Raw genomic sequence first — 21,346 nt, forward strand, 5'->3', positions numbered from 1 at the left:
AGAGAGGTGAGAGATACTGATACTGCTAGAAGCTGGCTTTGTTATCAAGAAGAGCAAAGTCAAGGGACCTGCCCGAGAGACCCAGTTCCTGGAAGTGAAATGGCAAGAAGGACGGCGCCAGATCCCCACTAGGTATCAACAAGATCACGGCGATGTCTCCACCAACCAGCAAAAAGGAAACACAAGCTTTCCTAGGTGCCATAGGTTTTTGGAGAATGCATATTCCTGAGTATAGCCAGATTGTGAGCCCTCTTTACCTGGTTACCCACAAGAAGAACGATTTTCACCGGGGCCCTGCGCAGCAGCAAGCCTTTGCCCAGATCAAGCAGGAGATCGCTCATGCTGTAGCCCTTGGCCCAGTCAGGACAGGCCCAGAGGTCAAGAATGTGTTCTACTCTGCAGCCGGGAACAATGGTTTGTCCTGCAACCTTTGGTAGAAGGTGCCTGATGAGACTCAAAGCCGACCACTGGGATTCTGGAGCCGAAGTTACAGAGGGTCTGAAGCCAGCTACAACAGAGAAGGAAATCTTGGCTGCCTATGAAGGAGTTCAAGCCACCCCGGAGGTGATTGGCACGGAAGCACAACTCCTCCTGGCACCCCGACTGCCGGTGCTGGGGTGGATGTTTAAAGGGAAGGTTCCTACTACCCACCATGCCACTGACGCCACATGGAGCAAATGGATTGCCCTCATCACTCAGGTCACCCGTATTAGAAAACTAAATCGCCCAGGGATTTTGGAGATAATTACAAGCTTGCCAGAAGGTGAAAACTTTGGTCTCACTGACAACGAGGAGCAGGTACAAGCAACAAGGGCTGAGGAAGCTCCACCATATAACCAACTACCAGCAGAGGAAACCCGCTACGCTCTTTTCACTGATGGCTCCTGTTGCATCGTAGGGATGAACCGGAAGTGGAAAGCAGCCGTATGGAGCCCCACCTGACAGGTTGCACAAGCTACTGAAGGAGAAGGTGGATCGAGCCAACTTGCTGAGCTCAAGGCCGTTCAGCTGGCCCTGGACATTGCTGAAAGGGAGAAGTGGCCAAAGCTCTACCTTTATACCGATTCGTGGATGGTAGCCAATGCTCTGTGGGGCTGGCTGGGAAGGTGGAGAAAGGCCAACTGGCAACGTAGAGGAAAACCAATCTGGGCTGCTGATATATGGAAAGACATTGCCTCTCGGGTGGAGAACCTAACGGTGAAAGTCCACCATGTAGATACCCATGTCCCAAAAAGTTGGGCTAATGAGGAGCACCGAAACAATGAGCAGGATCAGGCAGCAAGAATAGAGGTGTCAAAGATAGACTTAGATTGGCAACATAAGGGGGAGTTGTTCCCGGCTCGATGGGCTCATGATGCCTCAGGTCATCAGGGCAGAGATGCCACCTACAAGTGGGCACAAGACCGAGGGGTAGGTCTAACCATGGAAAATATTTCTTAGGTTATCCATGACTGTGAGACATGTGCTGCCATCAAACAGGCCAAGCAGGTGAAGCCCCTGTGGTATGGTGGGCGGTGGTCCAAGTACAAGTACGGGGAGGCCTGGCAGATTGACTACATCACGCTGCCCCAGACATGCCAAGACAAGCGCTACGTGCTGACCATGGTGGAAGCCACCACTGGATGGCTGGAGACATACCCTGTGCCTCATACCACTGCCCAAAACACCATCTTAGGCGTGGAAAAGCAGGTCCTGTGGAGGAGTGGCACACCTGAGAGAACTGAGTTTGACAACGGCATCCATTTCAAGAATGGCCTTATCAACACCTGGGCCAGAGAACATGGTATCGAATGGATATATCATATTCCCTATCATGCTCCAGCTGCTGGCAAAGTCGAACGGTGCAACAGACTCCTTAAGACTACCCTGAAAGCACTTGGTGAGGGAACATTTAGAAACTGTGAAATTAACCTGGCAAAAGCAACCTAGATGGTCAACACCCGAGGGTCCATCAATCGAGCTGGTCCTGCCCAGTCAGAATCCTTGTACACAGTGGATGGAGATAAAGTCCCTGAGGTACATATGATAGATATTTTAGGAAAAATTGTATAGATTAATCCCACCTCAGTCAAAGACAAACCCATCCATGGGATTGTTTTTGCTCAAGGGCCTGGTTACACTTGGTGGGTAATCCAGAAAGATGGGGAAACCTGTTGTGTACCACAGGGAAACCTGGTCTTAAGTGAAAACTGGGTGTAAGATTTCATTGTGATGCAGATGGAAATAGAATAAGGGGTGGATAATGTCCTGGCTTGTAAGATAAGCCTGTATTCTATTGCCATCTGTTGGAGGTTGGGCAGTTTTCTTATCTCTTCCAAGAACAATGTCTCCCTCAGGGGAGATCTCTTCTGTTAATGGGCCATTAATGACTCACTGCATGACTGGTGAAGTTACATCTTCCCATTGTGAGATGCTCCACCCAGAGGGAGGAGCCAAGCATCCCTACCTGCATAAAATCAGCATTTTTTGGGACATCAGAGCAGCCCCTTTGCTGGATTCCCAGAGGAGCAGCTTCTTTGCTGGATTCCCAGTGGAGCAGCTTCTTTCCCGCTGGATCCGCCGAGGAAGACCAGGCCCATCTACTCTATCACCAGACCTTCAGAGAAAACTACACCCTCCTACAGATCATCACTTCAGCAGCATTTCATCTGACACTCCAGGAGGAGCAGCCACCATTTAACTGGAGTATTACCAACACCCTGATCCTCAGGGTGTCAGGGTTCTGACTCTATCACTAGTTTTGTTTGTACTAATTACATTTTTTTTAATTTAGTTTTTTTTTTTTTTTCCCCTAGTAAAGAACTGTTACTTCCATTTTTGACCTGAGAGCCTTTCAATTTTGAAATTGTGGTAATTCGGAGGGAGGGGGTTTACCTTTTCCATTTCACAGGAGGGTCTTGCCTTCCTTCACAGACTCCTGTCTTTTCAAACCAAGACAACGTGAGAGAGAGTTTTCCTTCAATTTTTGTAATAACATCTCTGAGATCAGTGGAAACCTAGGTGCCACAACAATTTCTGCCTTCTGGGTGGTTATTTGTCCTTTCACATCCCTTCCTGAGCAGAGGGGTAACAGGGAGGAGATCATGTTCATTATCCACATTATCCATTATCCATGTGGGTTAAGGTTTCACAGCTGAAAGACCCTCACCTTTGCTGCTCAAAGCTCTTTGAAACAGAACAGAACATAACACAGCATTCCTTCAGGGGAGTGAAAATGCCAAAATCACTGTGTTTATTTGGAACTCTCAAGTTCAAAGAGTAAACACACAAGTGGGGAGCAGCTTGCTCACTTGGGGCATATGCCTGTTCTCCCTGTTCTCTCTGGCCCAGGTGTGTACCAGATGTCGGTGTCGGAAGCAGCTGTCCCAGGAGAGGAAGTGGGAAGAGTGAAGGCCAAAGATCCTGACATTGGGGAGAATGGCTTGGTAGCTTACAGCATCATTGATGGAGATGGCATGGACATGTTTGAAATCACCACAGATTATGAGACTCAGGAAGGGGTTGTGAAGCTTAAGAAGGTGAGTGATAACTACTGCTATATAGTGTTTTTTTGTTGCTAACAGAATATTTGGTAATAATCGATTACTACCTAAGCTAAAATTAGTAAATGCAAATTTCACTTAATTTTGCAAGGTGTGATTAACTCTTAATATTCCATTTCCCCATTAGCTGAATTGGAATGGAAGAAAATAACCAAGAAGAGTTACATAAATACTGTACAGTGGATTAGTTGCACAAACTAAATGAATTCATAATAAAAAGTCACGGTAAAATATGATGCCATCAGCTTCATTGTTAATGAAGTTTTGCCTAGTGCTGATAAGTAGCAGACATTCACTGTTGCTTTATGTTCAGTCTGAAAAGCCTCATGCCCTATAGTTTGAATTTTTCAGCTGTGCTTGTCCACAATAGTGTTCTGAAGGAGTCACAGGCTATGGGAAAAGCAGCAGAGGGGATTTCACACACAGCCCGTCAGCAGGAGCTTTGAAAGCATTATCAAATTAATTTTAAATTGCAAATTTCAGAACATAAATCATATTATTATGGAAGCATTATCATTTTGCCCTTTTTATCTTTGAGCTATTTATCTCTCTTGAAGATAATCAGAAGTCAAAGAAGAAGACCTGGTCAACTTCTGGTCAACCCTGCCCTGCCCTTTAGGGCAGACCGTTGGTGGGGGACCCAGAGGTCTCCTCTGCTCAGAACTGCCCTGGGTCAATTTCTGTCTCTGTTCTAGAGGTGGGAGTGGAATTTTTGTGTGTTTTGAAATGTGAGTGAGCTGTCACTCCACTTCACTGGTGTTAACATACTTTGTGAAATGTGGTTGGCACCTGAGTGATCATTTTGAGGTGCAACCCTGCAGCCACTTCATGCCCATGCAGGTGAAGAGGCGCCATGGCTTTGATCAAGCTCCCAAAAGGACTTGTGCCATGGGGCATTATTCCACCTTCTCTTTGGAAAGTGTTATGAGTTCTGTGGTGGGAAAGAACTGCAGGAATGAAAGCACTGCAAACCATCTTCGTATTTTCCCCACTACCTGAATAATTTAACTTATCAGTGTGCTATCTCATGGTGGACCCAGGAGCACTTCAAACCACATCCATGGGGAATGCCTGCCAGCCTGGATAAAGCCAGGCCTCTTGTGGGAGCCCCTTTCCCATCCATTGCACTTTTGTGCTGCCTGGAAGGTTGGATGGAGACAAAATTTGTGTTTCCAGTACAGATGATTGATACAGCAAGCAAAGAGCAAGACCAGGACTCTGTGGTGATATTTTGAGTGCCTTCCTATGCTGCTCCATACATAGAATGTAGCTCCTTCCATTTGAGTCTTTATGTTTTTAAATACACACATTTCAGTCCAAGCTCGCTGACAGACGCTCACCTTTGTTCGATGTCATTGAACACTAGGGCACTGCCTGCTGCTCTTACAGCCTGGTTTCCCTGACTCTGGAATGCCCTGTCCTCTTGTTTCTCACAGACCTTAGATTATGAAAGCAAAAAGTCCTACAGCCTGAAGGTGGAGGCAGCCAATGTCCACATTGACCCCAAGTTCATCAGCAATGGGCCCTTCAAGGACACGGTGACAGTGAAAATAACAGTGGAAGATGCTGATGAGCCACCAGTGTTTTTGAAGCCAAGTTACATTTTTGAAGTACAGGAAAATGCAGCATCTGGTACTGTGGTTGGAAAAGTACATGCCAAAGACCCGGATGCTGCCAACAGTGCCCTAAGGTTTGCTGGATTTCCTGTTTCCTTCTGAGCATTGGCTTTTGGAATGGTTAGGCAAGTTCTGAAGACAGTGTGACAGATCTACAGACACCCAGAATATTGAAAGTTTAACCATCTAGCATTGTTTTTGTGCCTGTTCCACAAGCTGCCAGTTTCTCAAAGCCTGTATCACACTACAGCTATGTCAAATTAAAATACACTTAAGGGAATCTTTGGTAAACTCTATTCTAAATTATATTTTCCACAAATATCTTGTACTGTTATCACAGCATGGATGTTTCTCAACATATCAAAGTCTAAGATATAGATTATGGATTGGGCTGGGCAATTGTTAAGTGTTAATTGTTAAAGACAAGCCCCCACAGGCCCCTACTTTCTGCAGTTATGTTGGATCGTCTTGGAATCACAGACTCATGGAATGGTTTGGGCTGGAAAGACCTTAAGGTTCATCCATTCCTACCCCCTGCCATGAGCAGGGACACCTTCCACTGTCCCAGGCTGCTCCAAGCCCCAATGTCCAACCTGGCCTTGGACACTGCCAGGAGCAGCCACAGCTTCTCGGGGCAACGTGTGGCAGGGTCTCCCTGCCCTCATAGTAAAGAATTCTTATATTATAATAGCCTTCTATTAGTTTATTTTATTTTTCATGTTCTCAACGTAACTTAAATTATGAAGACCTCTTTTGTGGGTATACTTAACATTTAAAATAATTTCAATGTGAAGTCATGAAAGTCAGAGCTGTATAAAGCTGTACAAATGTGCAGAACGTGGATAATTGATAAAGTGGTATGATCAATTAATATTCCGAATAAACCAAAGATTGGAAGACTTAAAAGATCAACAAGATTAATATGAAACAGAAGATAAAAAATATATCTCAGTAGATACTTTTATCATGTTTTAGAAGAGAAGAAAATGAAGAGTGTATTAGGGCTTTGATATAGAGACTTCAAAGACCAGCATTTTCACTTATTACAAACATTCTGATGTACTGTTTTTCTAAATGTAGAAACCACCCAGGTGATTCTCCTTTTAAAAGAACACATATCGTCCTTTTGATAATGATATTGAGGGTGACAATAGGTGTACTACTTAGAATTATTTAGAAATAATAATTATATAGAACAAATCTGGATGCATGAAACTCCTAAGTTTGTCTTTCCTCTAATTACTGACTTTCAATCTTCTTTAGATATTCAATTGATCGACACACCGACCTTGAAAGATATTTTGTTATTAATGCAGAAGATGGCAATATCAAGACAATAAAGGCTTTGGATAGGGAAGAAATGGCTTGGCATAATATCTCTGTCTTTGCAGTTGAAGTCCGTGAGTATTTCACTGAGGTGTTTTAGAATCAGTGGTATGAATCTTGTAATCCTCCAATTGTCTGAGTTTGATAAACTGCAAGAAATCTCAGCAGAAATACCTCAGCATATTTGATCTTTCCCATATTTGATCTTTCTTTGGATGCAGCTGGGAACTGTTTTTTTCTTTTGAGGGGTTTTCCTGCTTCTGTCTCATCTCAGTGTTGCCTCTCCTGCAGACAAACAGCACCAGGAAGCCAAAGTTCCCGTTGCAATCAAGGTCATTGACGTCAATGACAACGCTCCCAAGTTTGCGGCTGCCTATGAAGCCTTTGTGTGTGAGAATGCCCGAAGCAACCAGGTATGGCCTGCTCAGCACATCCTGTGGCCAGCATCTTCCTTGTTCTCACCACCTCCCTCTTCCCATCACCTCCCTCTGCCCACCACCACCCTGTGCCCACCATCTTCCCTGTGCCACCACCTTCTTCTGCCCACCATCCTCACCTGGCCCACCTTCCCTGTGCCCACCACCTTTCTCTGTCCACTGCTTTGTGCCCACCATCTTCCTGTTCCAACGACCTTCCTGTTCCTACCATCTTCCTGTGCCCAACACCTTCACTGTTCCCAACACGTACTGTTCCCACCGCTTCCTCTAGGCCTACCATCTTCCCTTTTCCCACCACCTTCCCTGTTCCCCTCACCTCCCTGCACACACAGCTCTTCCCTCAGGGCATTAACCCAAGTTTGTCCTATCAGCTCCAATGAGAGGGAATAAATGAACATTTGTTTTGAGGTTTTTACCAGAAAGCCTTGAGCACCCAGAAAGGCACTTTATTTCTGGACTGCTATCAGCAGTTATCCAGTCCTTTGTGCATGGAGTGGGATTGGTGTTGGCTGGGAGTACCTGCCAGCACAGGGCCAGTGGAGCTGGGGGCAGCTTTCCCAGTTGTGAGACTGGTTTGGTTATTACAGAAATACTCAGTGTCTTACAGGAAGAATCCCAGTGCAGTGCTTGTAGAGCTTAGCCAACAGATTTATTCCTGGCAATCTATGAGGAAGAGAGGTTAGGATCATAGAGAAATGCAGCTCTGCACATGATCTGTGCCTTTGCAGTCAGTGTAGCAGTTTAAAAGAGACTTTCTCAGCTGCTGAGTTTTCTGCAGAATTTTATTTAATCTGCTGTGTTACCATTAACACATATTTGTGTATAAGAATGTTGAAGGTGTGTTCTTTTACAGCTGTAATTCTGGGGTTGTTAATGCAATAGTAATTAAAGATTGCGTGTTGTAGTTTGCAGTTGGCTCTGTGTTTCTAATTGCTTATATTTGTATTTGAGGTGGCTTCTGCTATTTTACAATCCTTACTCAAGGGCTGTCTCAGAATGCTGCTTGTATGTGATGTACCCAGAGAAGGAGCTGTTTGTTTACTGGTGCTTTTCTTTTGCAGCAATTTATTACAATTAGCGCTGATGACAAGGATGACTCAGCCAATGGACCAAGATTTATCTTCAGTTTACCACCTGAAATTATTCATAATCCAAATTTTACACTCAGAGACAACAGAGGTTTGTGTTAAGATTCCCATTCTACCAGAATCCAACAAAATGAGAAAGTAGAACTAATGGCCAATGTAATGTTATGCAAAAGCATTGTCATTAACTTTGGCAGAGTGTCTTTCTCCAAGATTTAGGGGAGGAAGGCAAAAACATACAGCTGAGATGCAAGGATGTTCCTGGGAAAGTGAGATGTTTGTTAACTCATGACGCTGTTGAGGCAGGACGGGAATGAAGAGACTGAGTCAGAAGGTTGAGAGAGTAAAACTCTGATTTATTTCAAAATGCATCTCTCTTTATACAGATCTTCGTCCAGACCAATTCCTTTGGTCCTGAAGTGAACACCATTGGTGCACAGTGCATGACACACAGTGGTAGAACTTAACTATAAACAATGTGAACAAGAGAGATAAAGGATCTTATTTACCTTCTTTTCCAACAGATTCCCAGGCTTCTGCCTGGTTAGAAACTTTCTGTTTCTCTTTTTGACTGAATCTGGGACCTACATTCTCACTTGAATTTTCTTGAACGCATATTTTAAATTACATAATAATAACAAACAGGAAGAATCCACTATCATTTTATCTCCCAGGAAGAGGGCAAAACCACTGCCAAACACTCAGTAAATGGAATTGGCAGATTTCCTTGATTTAGACAAACCTAAAACTATCTGAGAAAGCATAAATCATTAGGCTGCTTGTATTTGTTCACCACTGTGCCTGCCAGCTTTTGTAAATTATGGATCATAAGAGACATGGGCTAGATTCCCAATGGAATAAAATCAGTGCCCAGTGCAGGAAATGAAATGGGGATTTGTGCTGTGGAACATACCTGTGCTGGCTGTCTCAGGATCTGGATATCCTGATCCCTTTGCCAATCTGTTATTCACAAAATAGAGCTTTGCACTCTGATGGCGAGATGTAAAAGTAATTTGTAAGCAAAAAACCTCAGGCCTGGGTGAGTGTCAAAATTCAATTGATCACAACATAATAACATCAGTGACCTGAACTTGCCAGAGGCTGAGGGAGCCAGAGGAAATGGGCAAACTGGGAAAAAAACCAAAAAAAACAGGTTTGGCCATTATACATATTTATTCAATTTGTTTCATTATGTTCTGATTCAATGTTAATTTTTTATTTCCCTTCACAGGGCAAAAACTCTTTCAGCTTCTAAGGAATTGGTTTTGATTAGTAAGCTTTAATGTTTGAAGGAAACTTGACTGTTTTCTGAAAAGTAAAACTTGGTTGAACTGGCCTAAATAATGAATCCAAGAGTGCCAGAAGTATTACTGATCAAAGTAATACTGTTGCCTGGTGCTTGATGTTTGTACATACATAGCAACTCCTAATGGTGCCAGTGCAGGGCATATATTTAAAGTAGTAAAACACAAGTTTTGAAAAATTCATGGGTGTATTTTTAGAGAGGAGTAAATAAGCACGTATTCTTTGCTTGAGACCCAGAGGCCAAGTTTTGCTATAAAATACATTTTATGGTCACTACATCAAACTGAAAATAGATTATATTTTATAAACTAGCAAAGGAAGTGCAGCTCAGAGTGGAGATACTCTGAGTTGTATTATGGTTCCTGACTCCAGCTAATCCCACTCATCCTTCATTTCCATAAACTGACAAATTTGTTACTGACAAAATTCACCCAGATAAAAATGTGTTGTAGTTGAAATTATTATGTCAGTTTAATATAAAGTTTCTAAATGACAATAATGCAAAAGGTTATTTCAAGAAGATAGGATTAAGAGATTGAATCTTCCCACATAATTTTCTTTTTGTGAAATAAATAGTCCGGGAAAATTAATTCATTTCCATCCTTTCTTTCCCTCATTTTGTTCAATCCTCAGTGCAATTATATTGTTAATTTACATATTCTTGTGAGTTTTTAAAAGTTATACTTGAACAAACTAAAAAATTTAAAATTCTGTGTACTCCCATATAAAAAAAACTTCTTAGGGAGAGTGTGTTACCATTTGCAAGTCAAATAATGTCCATGGTCATTCAAAGTTGTTTTTTTCAGTGGTAAGTCTGAGTATTCTATAAGCCATGCCACAGCTTTCAGAGGGAATTGCTACTTTCAGAGAAAAATGGCTTTATTAACTATGGAGAATAGTTAATGAAAATTTCAATGTTTGGGCCTATTACAGAATTTTAAAGTGAATACAGTCCCATAATTATCATTTAATAGAGTTTCTTTTTACCAGCTCCTGAAAGTAATCACATATTGCAGTAATCCAAAAAAGCATAATCACGTTCTACATCCTATTAATAGCCCACTGTGTTACCAAGTCTTTAGCTGAGCCCATCTCCCATGGAAAACATAAGATAATGGCTTAGTCCATGCTGGTATAAAGCACAGAATTACTTTTGCACTGTTTCCTTATATTATAGCTCATAAACAAACAGCACTGTCTGCCCAGGCTCTGCTCAGTTCTGCTCCCAATGAAGTCAGGCCTTCAAAACAGCAGCAGAGGCTCGTGGCACTTCACAGCAAAGAGGCAGATTTTGAGTACATGGATTTCCTGCTTTTGACCCTGCTGGGTCCCGTGCTGAAATGCCCTTTCCTTGAGCTCCCTCAGCCCAGCATTACTGGGATGGCTGCAATCCCAAATTCACACTATAGAGATTTACAGAGCCTAAAATTAAACTTGTGAGCCCCAAAAATCAGTGACTAAAGTCTACTTTTAAAATTCAAACATGTGCTTCACACTTTTTCAGCAAGAAAATTTTAAAACACACAAACAATCAAGTCACAGGATTTTGCCATGGATTATCCACAGTGGTTGTCACTCCTGGTAAGGTAATGATTTTAGACAGCTGGACCCCTGAAATTGTTTCATTTTCTAGCTGAATCAGCCCTCACACCTCATACAGGTGATAAAGTTCACCCTGCAGTCAGCTCCTGTAATCTAGAATTCTCCTTACATGACCTATGTGCTAACAAGCCCCCAAAAACTAAGCTGCATTTCCCTATGCACACAGGAAAAAAATGGAAATAATCAATAAGATCACCAGAGAAAAAGACAAAAATCAAGGGTCAGAGAGATCAGTATAAGTATCACCAAGAATAATGCAATTTTTGCTTCTAATTGTGAAGATTTCATGGAAAGCACAGGGAATCTTTGCCTGCAACATCTTTGAATATTGGATAGCCAAGGCAATAATAGCTGGAAAAATGTGATATTTTGGGAATGGCCTTAAGATGACTGTTCTTTTCCTTTTTGTGTTAACCCCCATTGTGTTCATTAGGACTGATAGTCAAGTAGCTCCTGTATGTGTTAAGTAACAGTTTTAAGCTGGTATTGACATTTAATTTCTGTTGGCTTAAAAAATGTCATTTTACCAGGATTATAGCTCTACTCCTGGGCCTTGAAAATAATAAAAAAGCAAGGATGAGAATATTAGCTGGGATTATATGTTATCTTTTTTCTAGGTAAGAAAGGGGGCTTTTTCCTCTTATGGACATTATGTTTCTTCTAAATATGAGAAGTGAACATAAACAGTAAAAGGAAAAGTTGAAAAAATTACCTTTTAGACTGGATGTATTGTAGTCCTTTTTAAACTTTAGCCAGGCATGTTGATTGGATTTTTCTTTTTAAAAATTTATGTTAAACCAAAAATCACTTCCCATTAAAACAGGTAAATCAACCATTGGATCAAAATCAGTTTTTTTTAGTATAAGTGACTGCAGTGGACCAGGCCAGTCTGTATAACAGCTGAATAATTTGCTGTCCTTTTCTTATTTTTAACTAGGAATGCTATTTCAGCTGACAAAGGCAAGAAAAATAAAATATATTATAAGAAATGTATAGCCAAAGACTATATATACTAATAGTTATTGTCATTACTTGCACATTGCCTTTGCAGCCTTGAGGCAGCTGTAGCCCAGCCCCCTGTAAATGTTCCTATTTTTTGCCACAAGAATAATCTGCCGTGTTGTGGTTTTTCATTTAATGGAGCAGATCTTGGTTATCCCATTGAGGAAATTAATTATTAAGTGCATTTTGGAGGACTCTGGGGAATATTTTATTCTGGATCAAAATATTAGTTTAAGTTAGCTAATAGGTTAATAGATACTAGATGTTGTATTCCTATTTGCACCAAAGTGTTACAAGTCCATTAATTTAAAGTGCTAACATAAGGCTTTTGTCATGCAGACATTGATATCACCAAGATCCTGTAAAAAAATTGTGCCTCAAAGTTTAGATAGTGCATGTAAACATTTAGGAGATTAGTAGGACTCTCAGGGAGACACGGGACACCTCCAAGAGGCACAAGTAATGAACAATCAGGTCTTTATCAGTGTCTCTGTCCTTAGCAAGTGTGACATTGTGTAAAGGAGAAGTTGAGAAGCTCCTTTCTACCCGGTTGTTGTTTTCGTGAAACTCAACACCAAAAAGCAACAGTTCTGTCACACCCAGGGGGCCATTCAGGGCACCAGGGGTGTGGGCTGGCAGACAGGGGCAGATACGGGGGATGGATTCATTTGGTGTGTAACAAACAGCTCCAGTTTAAATAGTCCTTTTTTCTGGTGAAGTTCCTGGGAGAGTCAATCTGTGCAAACATCCTCCTCATGCCATAGATTCACCAAATTTGGGGGTAGTTTCAGACCTTGTCCTACATCAGGGGCACTGCCTGCAAGGGTGGTTAATGCAAGGCAAGAACACTTCTCTTTGGATATAATTTATTCACAGATTTCCATGGAAATCACAGTGATTAGATCATTAGGAGAGGTTTTGTGGTTTGCATTATTAAATTCTGGGATTTATGCTGACTCTTCAACAGGAAACGATTAATCTGCAGAAGCCTGAGGCAGCAGTAAAGTGGATACCTTTGGAGATGAACAGCCCTCCCTCAGCAGATAAAAGAACTGGTCTTTTTTTCCCCCTTTATGTTATACAGTGAAAAATAAAGAACATAGCAGGCCAGGAAAGGTTGTATGGACTAAATCTTCAGTATAAACTGGCTTTTGAAGGTCTGAAAACCACGGATGTGAATACTTCACTTTATTTACTTTGGGATGTTTACAACAGTTATAAACTTTGGTTTAGGCTGAGCTGAGAGAGAGGGGAGGGGCACAGGGGAGCTCTGTTGGTGCTTCCCTGAGAGCAGGAAGCACAGGCTGCCTCAGCCCAGGGTGTCATCTCACACTGTCCCCTTTCCAAGGTTTAAGCCAGAGGAAGTATGCAGGACCATCCAAAATGTCCTGTGCTGAGATGGCAGCTCATTTTCTGTCCCCTGCACCATGGCAGGTCACTTCTTGTGAGGACAGTGGGAATAGAGTTACAGCAATACTGCCAGGAGTTGGACTCTTGGATCCCTGTGGTTCCCTTCCAACTCAGGGCATTTTTGATTTTGTGATTTAACTCTTCCTCACATCCGTGTGATACAAAATGTGCCCAGACATACTGTGCATGTATGATCAAGCTCTCTGAATTCTGGCTTTGGAAGTTTGGGTGAAAACCAGATTCTGATAAAACGCTGTTACCTTCAGCATTTGTTACTGAAACAACAAGGCTCAAATTTGCTCATACACAGAAAATATTGGCTTTTTTTATGGTGGGAGTCTCATTATCAGAGCCCATTTGGGGACAGTGTCTACCATGCTTTTATATGTGACACCAAGAACACATACGGGAGATATGGGTTTTACCCCTCCATTGAAAACTTTAATTCTGGAGGGACACTAAAACCAGATCAGACAGTAATAAGAAGGTCCAGTCATTTGGGTAGAAAAAACTATTGTGAATTTCTCAGGAAGGTACAGATACTAAAACGTGCTATCAGACAGAGATTATCTGTGTTGCTTGTGTTAATTAAAGAATTAAAACTGAGTGTGGTGCTATATTAATTAAATATAATAATGTAATTGCTGTTGTGTCACTAGAAAAGCAGCACTTTCCACTGGTTTATTGTAGAAATAACTCTAAAGCCAAAGAAAATTGAGAGTCTTTGCAGCGAGATAATTTCCTTTTAAACATTGGCTAGGAGGACAACCCCGTGGAAGAATTAATGATGATTCTCTGTCTTCTTCAACCAGATAACACAGCGAGTGTGCTGGTCAGACGGGAAGGGTTCAGTCGCCAGAAGCAGGATTTGTACCTCCTCCCCATCGTGATCAGCGACGGCGGCGTGCCCCCGCTGAGCAGCACCAACACGCTGACCATCCGTGTGTGTGGCTGCGACGGCAGCGGCTCCCTGCTCTCCTGCAATGCCGAGGCCTATGTCCTCAATGCGGGGCTCAGCACCGGTGCCCTCATCGCCATCCTGGCCTGCATTGTCATTCTCTTAGGTGAAAAATGTTCCTTCCTTGCTGCTTGGCTGGGCTTGTGTTAAAAAAAAATATTGCCCTCAGCTCCAAGATGGATAAATGAATCTGAATTTTTTAGCCTTTATTTTTATAGGGAGTGTTGATCTGCCTGGCTGTGAGAGGATCTGGGGTGAGCTCAGTGTGGCCTTGCAGGGCCTGAAGGAGCTGCAGGAAAGATGGAGAGAGACAATTGAAAAGGGATGGGGGAACAGGACACAGGGAATGGCTCCCACTGCCAGAGGGCAGGGCTGGATGGGATGTTGGGAATTAGGAATTGTTCCCTGGCAGGGTGGGCAGGCCCTGGCACAGGTGCCCAGAGCAGTTGTGGCTGCCCCTGGATCCCTGGCAGTGCCCAAGGCCAGGTTGGACACTGGGACTTGGAGCAGCCTGGGAGAATCTAAAGTATCCGTGGCAGGGGGTGGATACTTTATTTTATAGAAATTTGAAGTGAGAATGCAAAACAAATACGTCTTTGGAGGTGTTGCTTAAAAAATTCCATTTTAATGGAAATGACACTTTGGAATTAGAGTTAAGCTTTGGGTATATAGGAGAGGATAAAGATTCATCTTTGTTTTGTTGCAGATATTCATATGCTTGGGCTGCTCAAAGGCAGTGTCACAGTGTTCTGCAGTACTTGGGGCCCCACAAGCACTTCCCTTGAATTAGTGTCGCAGTAATGAGCCATTAGTAACAGCCCTGGCATGCAGCTCAGACAGAAAGCCTCAGATCAGTGTGTTTAATTCTGTGTACAAACATCTCTGCTTTTTCCTAGCAAGGAGCACTAAAAGTGCAGAAGTTTGCAACAATCCATCAGAAAAGCGGAGGGCTTGGGAATGCAATAATTACTTACAAAGGAGCTGCTGTTTGACAGTGCGGTCTAACCCGCATTTTTTTTTTCCCCAGTCATTGTCGTGCTGTTTGTAACCCTGAAGAGGCAGAAGAAAGAGCCCCTGATCGTGTTTGAGGAGGAAGATGTGCGGGAGAACATCATCACGTACGATGATGAGGGCGGAGGTGAGGAGGACACGGAGGCGTTTGACATCGCCACGCTGCAGAACCCCGACGGCATCAACGGCTTCATGCCCCGCAAGGACATCAAGCCCGAGTACCAGTACCTGCCCAGGCCGGGGCTGCGGCCCGCACCCAACAGCGTGGATGTGGATGATTTCATCAACACCAGGATACAGGAGGCTGACAACGACCCCACTGCCCCTCCCTATGACTCCATCCAGATCTATGGCTACGAGGGCAGGGGCTCCGTGGCTGGGTCCCTCAGCTCCTTGGAGTCAGCAACAACAGATTCTGACTTGGACTACGACTATCTACAAAACTGGGGACCTCGATTTAAGAAACTTGCAGACTTGTATGGCTCCAAAGACACTTTCGATGATGATTCTTAACAATAAAGTTTAAGATTTGGCCTTAAGAACTGTGTCCGAAGTTCTGAAGAATCCAGAGGAAATGTAAGCAGGTATTTTTTTAAAAATCAAGAGAAATCTCATTTAAACATTTAAGTTTGACAGAGAGGATTCCTTTAATTAAAAGGACACGAAAGTGGTAAATACTGTGAAGTACCTTCTCCTACAAAAGGCAAATCTGGAAGTCGGCTGCCAGCTTCACTGAAGGAAAAAACCCACTTAAGAAATGCGAAATATTTAAATGAAGGAAAATGCTAAAAGCAAATCTAAAAATAAGGGAAATCTTTTATGTGTTATGAACATCTAAATCTTTTATGTCAGAGAAGCTTCCACAAATTAGAAAAGACAACAGTTCTGAGCTGTAATTTCGCCTTAAACTATGGACACTCTATATGGAAGTGCATTTTTAAACTTGAAATATATAATATTCAGCCAGCTTAAACCCATATGGTGTATGTACAGTACAATGTACAATTACTATGTCTCTTGAGCATCAAACTTGTTACTGCTGATTCTTGTAAATCTTTTTGCTTATTCTTTCATCTTAAACTAATACGTGCCAGATATAAAAACTCTGTCTTGTTCGGTGGAAGGCACCCTATTTCTATGTCATTTTTAATGTATCTATTTGTACAATTTTAAAATTCTTATTTTAGTATACATACAAATATCAGTATTCTGACATGTAAGAAATGTTACAGCATCACACTTATATTTTATGAACATTGTACTGTTGCTTTAATATGTGCTTCAATATAAGAAGCAGACTTTGAAATAAACTGATTCTTTTTTAATTCTTGTTCTGGTTATTAAGCATATAAGGAAAAACATAGTGTTTCTAATGTCCCATTTATAGTTCTGACTAATTTACTACAATTGTGACCTTTTAATAGCCTTATTTATTATGTGTTTGTAGTTGGTTTGTTGCCTTGTTAAGTGATTATTTAAAAATCAAGTACATTTTACAAATGTTTTTTAGATTAAAACAAATATAACGTCTGGTGAACATTTTGTACCCTCTCTACAGCTTGTGGCTGCTCCCAGAACACAGTAAGAATCATCATATAGTCCTACTGTGTGTTCTGGATTAAATTGAGTGTAATACTTTTCAATATGTCCCATGTGATATACATTTATCTTGTATCTTAGAGATTCCCGAGGCTTCAGGAGTGACTTTGTGGGTGGACAGGTGTACTCTGAGCTTACACTTTACTCCAGCCTTGCTGAGCTTCTGCAGGTTCTAGAGGCTGAAATCTGACCCAGTTTAGCTGTGACTTCCCTAAGGACTGTTCTACCTGACAATTACCTTACTTGAATAGTAATTGAGATTTTGGTACTTAATTCCTATTTTTCTTTTTTTTTTCTTTTTTTTTTTTTTGGTTGTTTTTTTTTTTTTGGGGGGGGGGAGTTGTTTGGGGTTTTTTTCTAATTTCCAGTAGAATAGCATCATCTGCAGATAGGGAGATATTTTAATTTGTGACAACAGAAATACAGAATTGCTTTCAGAATTGTTCTTCGTAATGCATGTTTTTAATCCAAAAAGGAATCTAGAACTTTTTTTCTTTTAAGTATTAGTTCAGAAGGAGCAAGGGATTGGGATATGTTCTGCACATCAACATTTTCTGCATCTGCGTACAGCTGTACCTCTGCTGAGTTCAATATAGTTGGTTGTTTAGGGTCAGAGATCAGCAGCTGCAATATGGGAAGAGGCAATAAATAGAAATTAACTACATTTTCCTACATTAGTTTTACAGACCCTATCCTTCATTTGCAGTCAGGTACCAAACTGCTTGATCTGAGAGGAAAACTGATTTGTTGGTGTGTTGCTTTTCTGAAGATCCCCCCCATATATGTAATTAGATTAAAATTTAACTCCTTAAAATGATGACTGATGTTTCAGCTCTATATCCATAACATATTCACTTGTCCCATTATATCCCTATGTTTTATAAGGCAGAGTTTGCTAAATTAGCAGATTTGCTCTATAATGTTTATTGTAATATTTCACTTTATTATAGCTGTATGCATTCTATATAATTCTATAGTTTATTATTAACTTGATTCAAATTTCTTTGGTTGTTGATTTTTCTGTTTATAATCCAAAGAATATTTTGCTAGATTTGCACATATCTTCATTATAAATTTAAATAAACATTAAAAAAAAGAGAGAAAAGAAATGAGTATCACATTGAAATAAAATTTTAAAAAACGTAATTTGTAGGACTCCATCCTCATTGATGCTATCTGGATTTATTTCACTTTTGAGCAAGTTTTAGAATTAATAACTGCATTTTCTAAATTTTTATGTTTAATTTTTAAGAAGGACATTGTCAACTACATTTTTTAATAGTTTCATATGCTTTGAGTTTTAGTCTCTATTGTTTGTAGCACTCTCGTAGATGCTTGGAAATAAATTTTTTTTCTGTGCTGGTTTTGTCCTTTTTCATTTGATTATTTTTCCGCTTCTCAGTGAACATGCAATTATGGTAGTGCTTTTTTAAGTTAGGCTTGCTAATCTCAGCCAAGGCCAGCCCTGAAATGCTGGGAATTACCTTCACTCCAGACTGCTGGCAGCACCTTGGACGAGCAGCGCATTCTGGCACCATGAGATATTGCTTTGCGTTGAACTTCACCACGGCACTTGTAAGAGCCTCGGGTCTTTAATCTGAGCTTGGTAAAACCCAGCCCATCATGGCAGCTCCGAGTTAGACCCAACACACTCAAGAAGTCTGTGGGCCATAGGCTGCAGCATTCCCAAAAATCTGGGCCACCTGGGAAAGGATTCACGCACTCCAGTTACTTAAGCGCAGTGGCATTGCCTTCCCCAAAAACAGAGCCTCACATCCAGGGAAGACAATTGAAAGGTTAATTATAACCTCAGTGGGTCTGGAGAAAACCCTAACCACAAGGAGGAATTCCTCAGCTGAGCCGGGTAAGGCAGGGGACAGTGGCAAGTGAAGGTGGTGCTTTGGCCAGTTTTGCTTCTTGCAAGTCTTGCCTGAGGATCATTTGAGGGGCTACAACAATGACCCTCCAAACACCATCAGTAACAGACAGCCTGACCTTACCAGAGGGATTTTTTTAGTGAGCTGAGCCAATCCTGAACTGCAACTGGCAGAACTGCTCAGCTCCTGGTCTAGCTGGCTGTCACCAGAAGAGCAGAAGGCCAAGGTGCCACGGTGTCTCTGCAGTGCTTTGGAACATCCTTTCTCCTCCTTGCAAGAAGCAATTAGGGAAGAAAGTGCAGGGCTGCTTGCTAAGGGAGCTCTCCCAACTTGCACTGATAGGGAAGGGGAGGGGTTTTTTGGGAATTCTCAGATCTCCTCTGCCGTGTTCCTGCCACAATGTCAAGCAGTCTTTGATACTATGTTAAAGGGTACAAGCTTGTAAGCTCACCACCAGCATTTTTGTGATCTTGGGCAAGATTCTGCCCCAGAGACTGCTACAACTCAGATGAGAAAAGCTTTTTAAAGAGCTTGCAGTTTCTGTTGGCTCCATGTTGTTGAATGACTGGAAAAATAAAATGCTGAAGTTTACCGTGTTGCTGCTGATAAGCTCAGAGGTAAAATGAACAGTAGGAATTTAAATAAAGCCGACAAAGGGACAATCTTAGGGACCCAAAAGCATGGAATTCTTGTATGTCTTCCCCATCTAGCTGCATTGTCAGAATTACTTTTGTAATGAATGGGTCAGTAAGCAAAAATTCAGGTAGGATTTGTGCAAGTTTTTCCTTTGGCCTTTGATCTAAATACTGAGCTACTAACCAAAACTGATTAATTGGCATCAGAATCACATTCTGTATCAAGGGGAAAAAAGAAAAAAAGAAAAAGAAAAAGAAAAAGAAAAAGAAGAAGAAAAAGAAAAAGAAAAAGAAGAAGAAAAAGAAAAAGAAAAAGAAAAAGAAAAAGAAAAAGAAAAAGAAAAAGAAAAAGAAAAAGAAAAAGAAAAAGAAAAAGAAAAAGAAAAAGAAAAAGAAAAAGAAAAAGAAAAAGAAAAAAAGAAAAAGAAAATTATGAGAGAGAGAGAAAAGCAAAAGGAATGGCTCGGGAAAGGGACTGAGTGAGCTTTTCAGGGAGTGAACTGCAGGTCTCTGGAGCTCTATTATTGTTTCACTCTTATAGCTTGAGACTGGAGATCAACCATCTTGACCCAGTTCCATTTCCTGCATGCAAGTGCCCAAGTTTTGCATTATTTATTATCATTGATTTCTGTGTTTGATAAGAAAGGCCTTTTCAAACCTGACTGACATGGACTGCTACAATTACTCAAGCCATTAAAAAATTTTAGCCCACTCCAATTCATGGATTCATAGTAATTTGAAAAACTTTTTCTTGTATTTCTGCATGAAATCTTGGACCTTGGCTGCTCACCAACTCTAGATCTCTGTTACTCCCTCCCTTAATGAGCTGCAAATCCCACATCCACAGTGGGTGTGTCCTGCCCTGTCCCACAGGGCAGGGGCAGAAGCTGCAGCAGCCCTGCCAAGGGAACTTCATGTGTGTACACACACAGGGGACTCTGCTGATGCCCCAGACCTCTTTCTCCTGCTGGGAGGATGTGCATGTTGGGGATAGCTCCTGATCCATGGCAGGGGAGTGGTCTGCAGAGAGTATGGAGCAGTTCATGCTTCCCCATGAAAAGAAAATGAGAAAGAGGGAGAGAAAGAGGGAGAGAAAGAGGGAGAGGAAAAGGAGAGAAATAGGGAGATACTTGCTTGGACTGTGAGTGACTCTCAGAACTCCTTCCAGGTCAGGCAAAGAGTCTTTCAGACTTCCCAATGAAGCCAGTTTACCCGGGGCAGGGAATTGAACCTGAGATTTTCAAAGTCCTTGTGAGTTCTTTTAACTGCCAAACTCAAAATCTGATACTTTCCCCCTCCCTTTTGTTTTCTGTGCTTGTTTAGTCCATTTGCAGTAGTTCATAACTGCATCAGGAAGAGCAACAGCTGAGACACCAACCAGGTTTGTGGATAAAGCATTCCATGGCTGGGGGAAAACTGCTCTGGAGTGGCAAATTTATAGCTGGTTGTGATAGGGATACAATTATTGTCTTCTACCCCAAGCTGCTAAGAGATGGAATAGCCAGCCGCATCTCTTGTTTTCTGCATTTCTTCTTCCTTTTGTATTTGTAAAATCAGGACCAATGCTGATTGTTCAGCTATCCAAGCTAGGAGAAGACTTTGTCTTGAGTCCGCTTTGCTATGGCTGTTTGGCAGACTCTTCTTCAAAGGGTTGCTCTTTTAAAATAAAACAAAATGAAAGCTTAAAAGTTTGGCCTTTAGTGACTTTAAAACTAGAAAGTTAAAAATAATCCCCAAAAAAGTTACCCTGTAGTGTTTTTTAATGATTCAATTTTAATTGAATTTTAGGGCATGCCTTGCATTTTTGGTGATTAGTGAAAGGGTCTCAAACTTTGCAACTGCTTTGGACTGAGGTTACTGATTGCTTTCCCTTTTTGTTCTGCTTCCAAACAAGGGAAAAACATGTTTATTTTAGCTCAACAAATCCATATGCTGTTGTAC

The 21,346-nt window shown here is 41.6% G+C and overlaps 1 protein-coding gene across 9 annotated transcripts in view; it reads left to right on the top strand.

The window, feature by feature from the left end:
- Positions 1-18,252, top strand: part of CDH11 (cadherin 11) — an 89,896-nt gene extending 71,644 nt beyond the window's left edge. For all 9 annotated transcript variants that reach the window (XM_072934439.1, XM_030282705.4, XM_072934436.1 and 6 more), the window contains 7 exons: positions 3,331-3,518; positions 4,979-5,232; positions 6,422-6,558; positions 6,776-6,897; positions 7,983-8,100; positions 14,138-14,389; positions 15,311-18,252. In XM_072934439.1, coding sequence (XP_072790540.1) covers positions 3,331-3,518; positions 4,979-5,232; positions 6,422-6,558; positions 6,776-6,897; positions 7,983-8,100; positions 14,138-14,389; positions 15,311-15,807 — 1,568 coding nt within the window. In that variant the 3' untranslated portion in view covers positions 15,808-18,252. The remainder of the gene's footprint in view (positions 1-3,330; positions 3,519-4,978; positions 5,233-6,421; positions 6,559-6,775; positions 6,898-7,982; positions 8,101-14,137; positions 14,390-15,310) is intronic.
- The last annotated feature ends 3,094 nt before the right edge of the window (positions 18,253-21,346 follow it).

The sequence above is a fragment of the Taeniopygia guttata genome, chromosome 11 (assembly GCF_048771995.1).
Source record: "Taeniopygia guttata chromosome 11, bTaeGut7.mat, whole genome shotgun sequence".
Classification (NCBI taxonomy): domain Eukaryota; kingdom Metazoa; phylum Chordata; class Aves; order Passeriformes; family Estrildidae; genus Taeniopygia; species Taeniopygia guttata.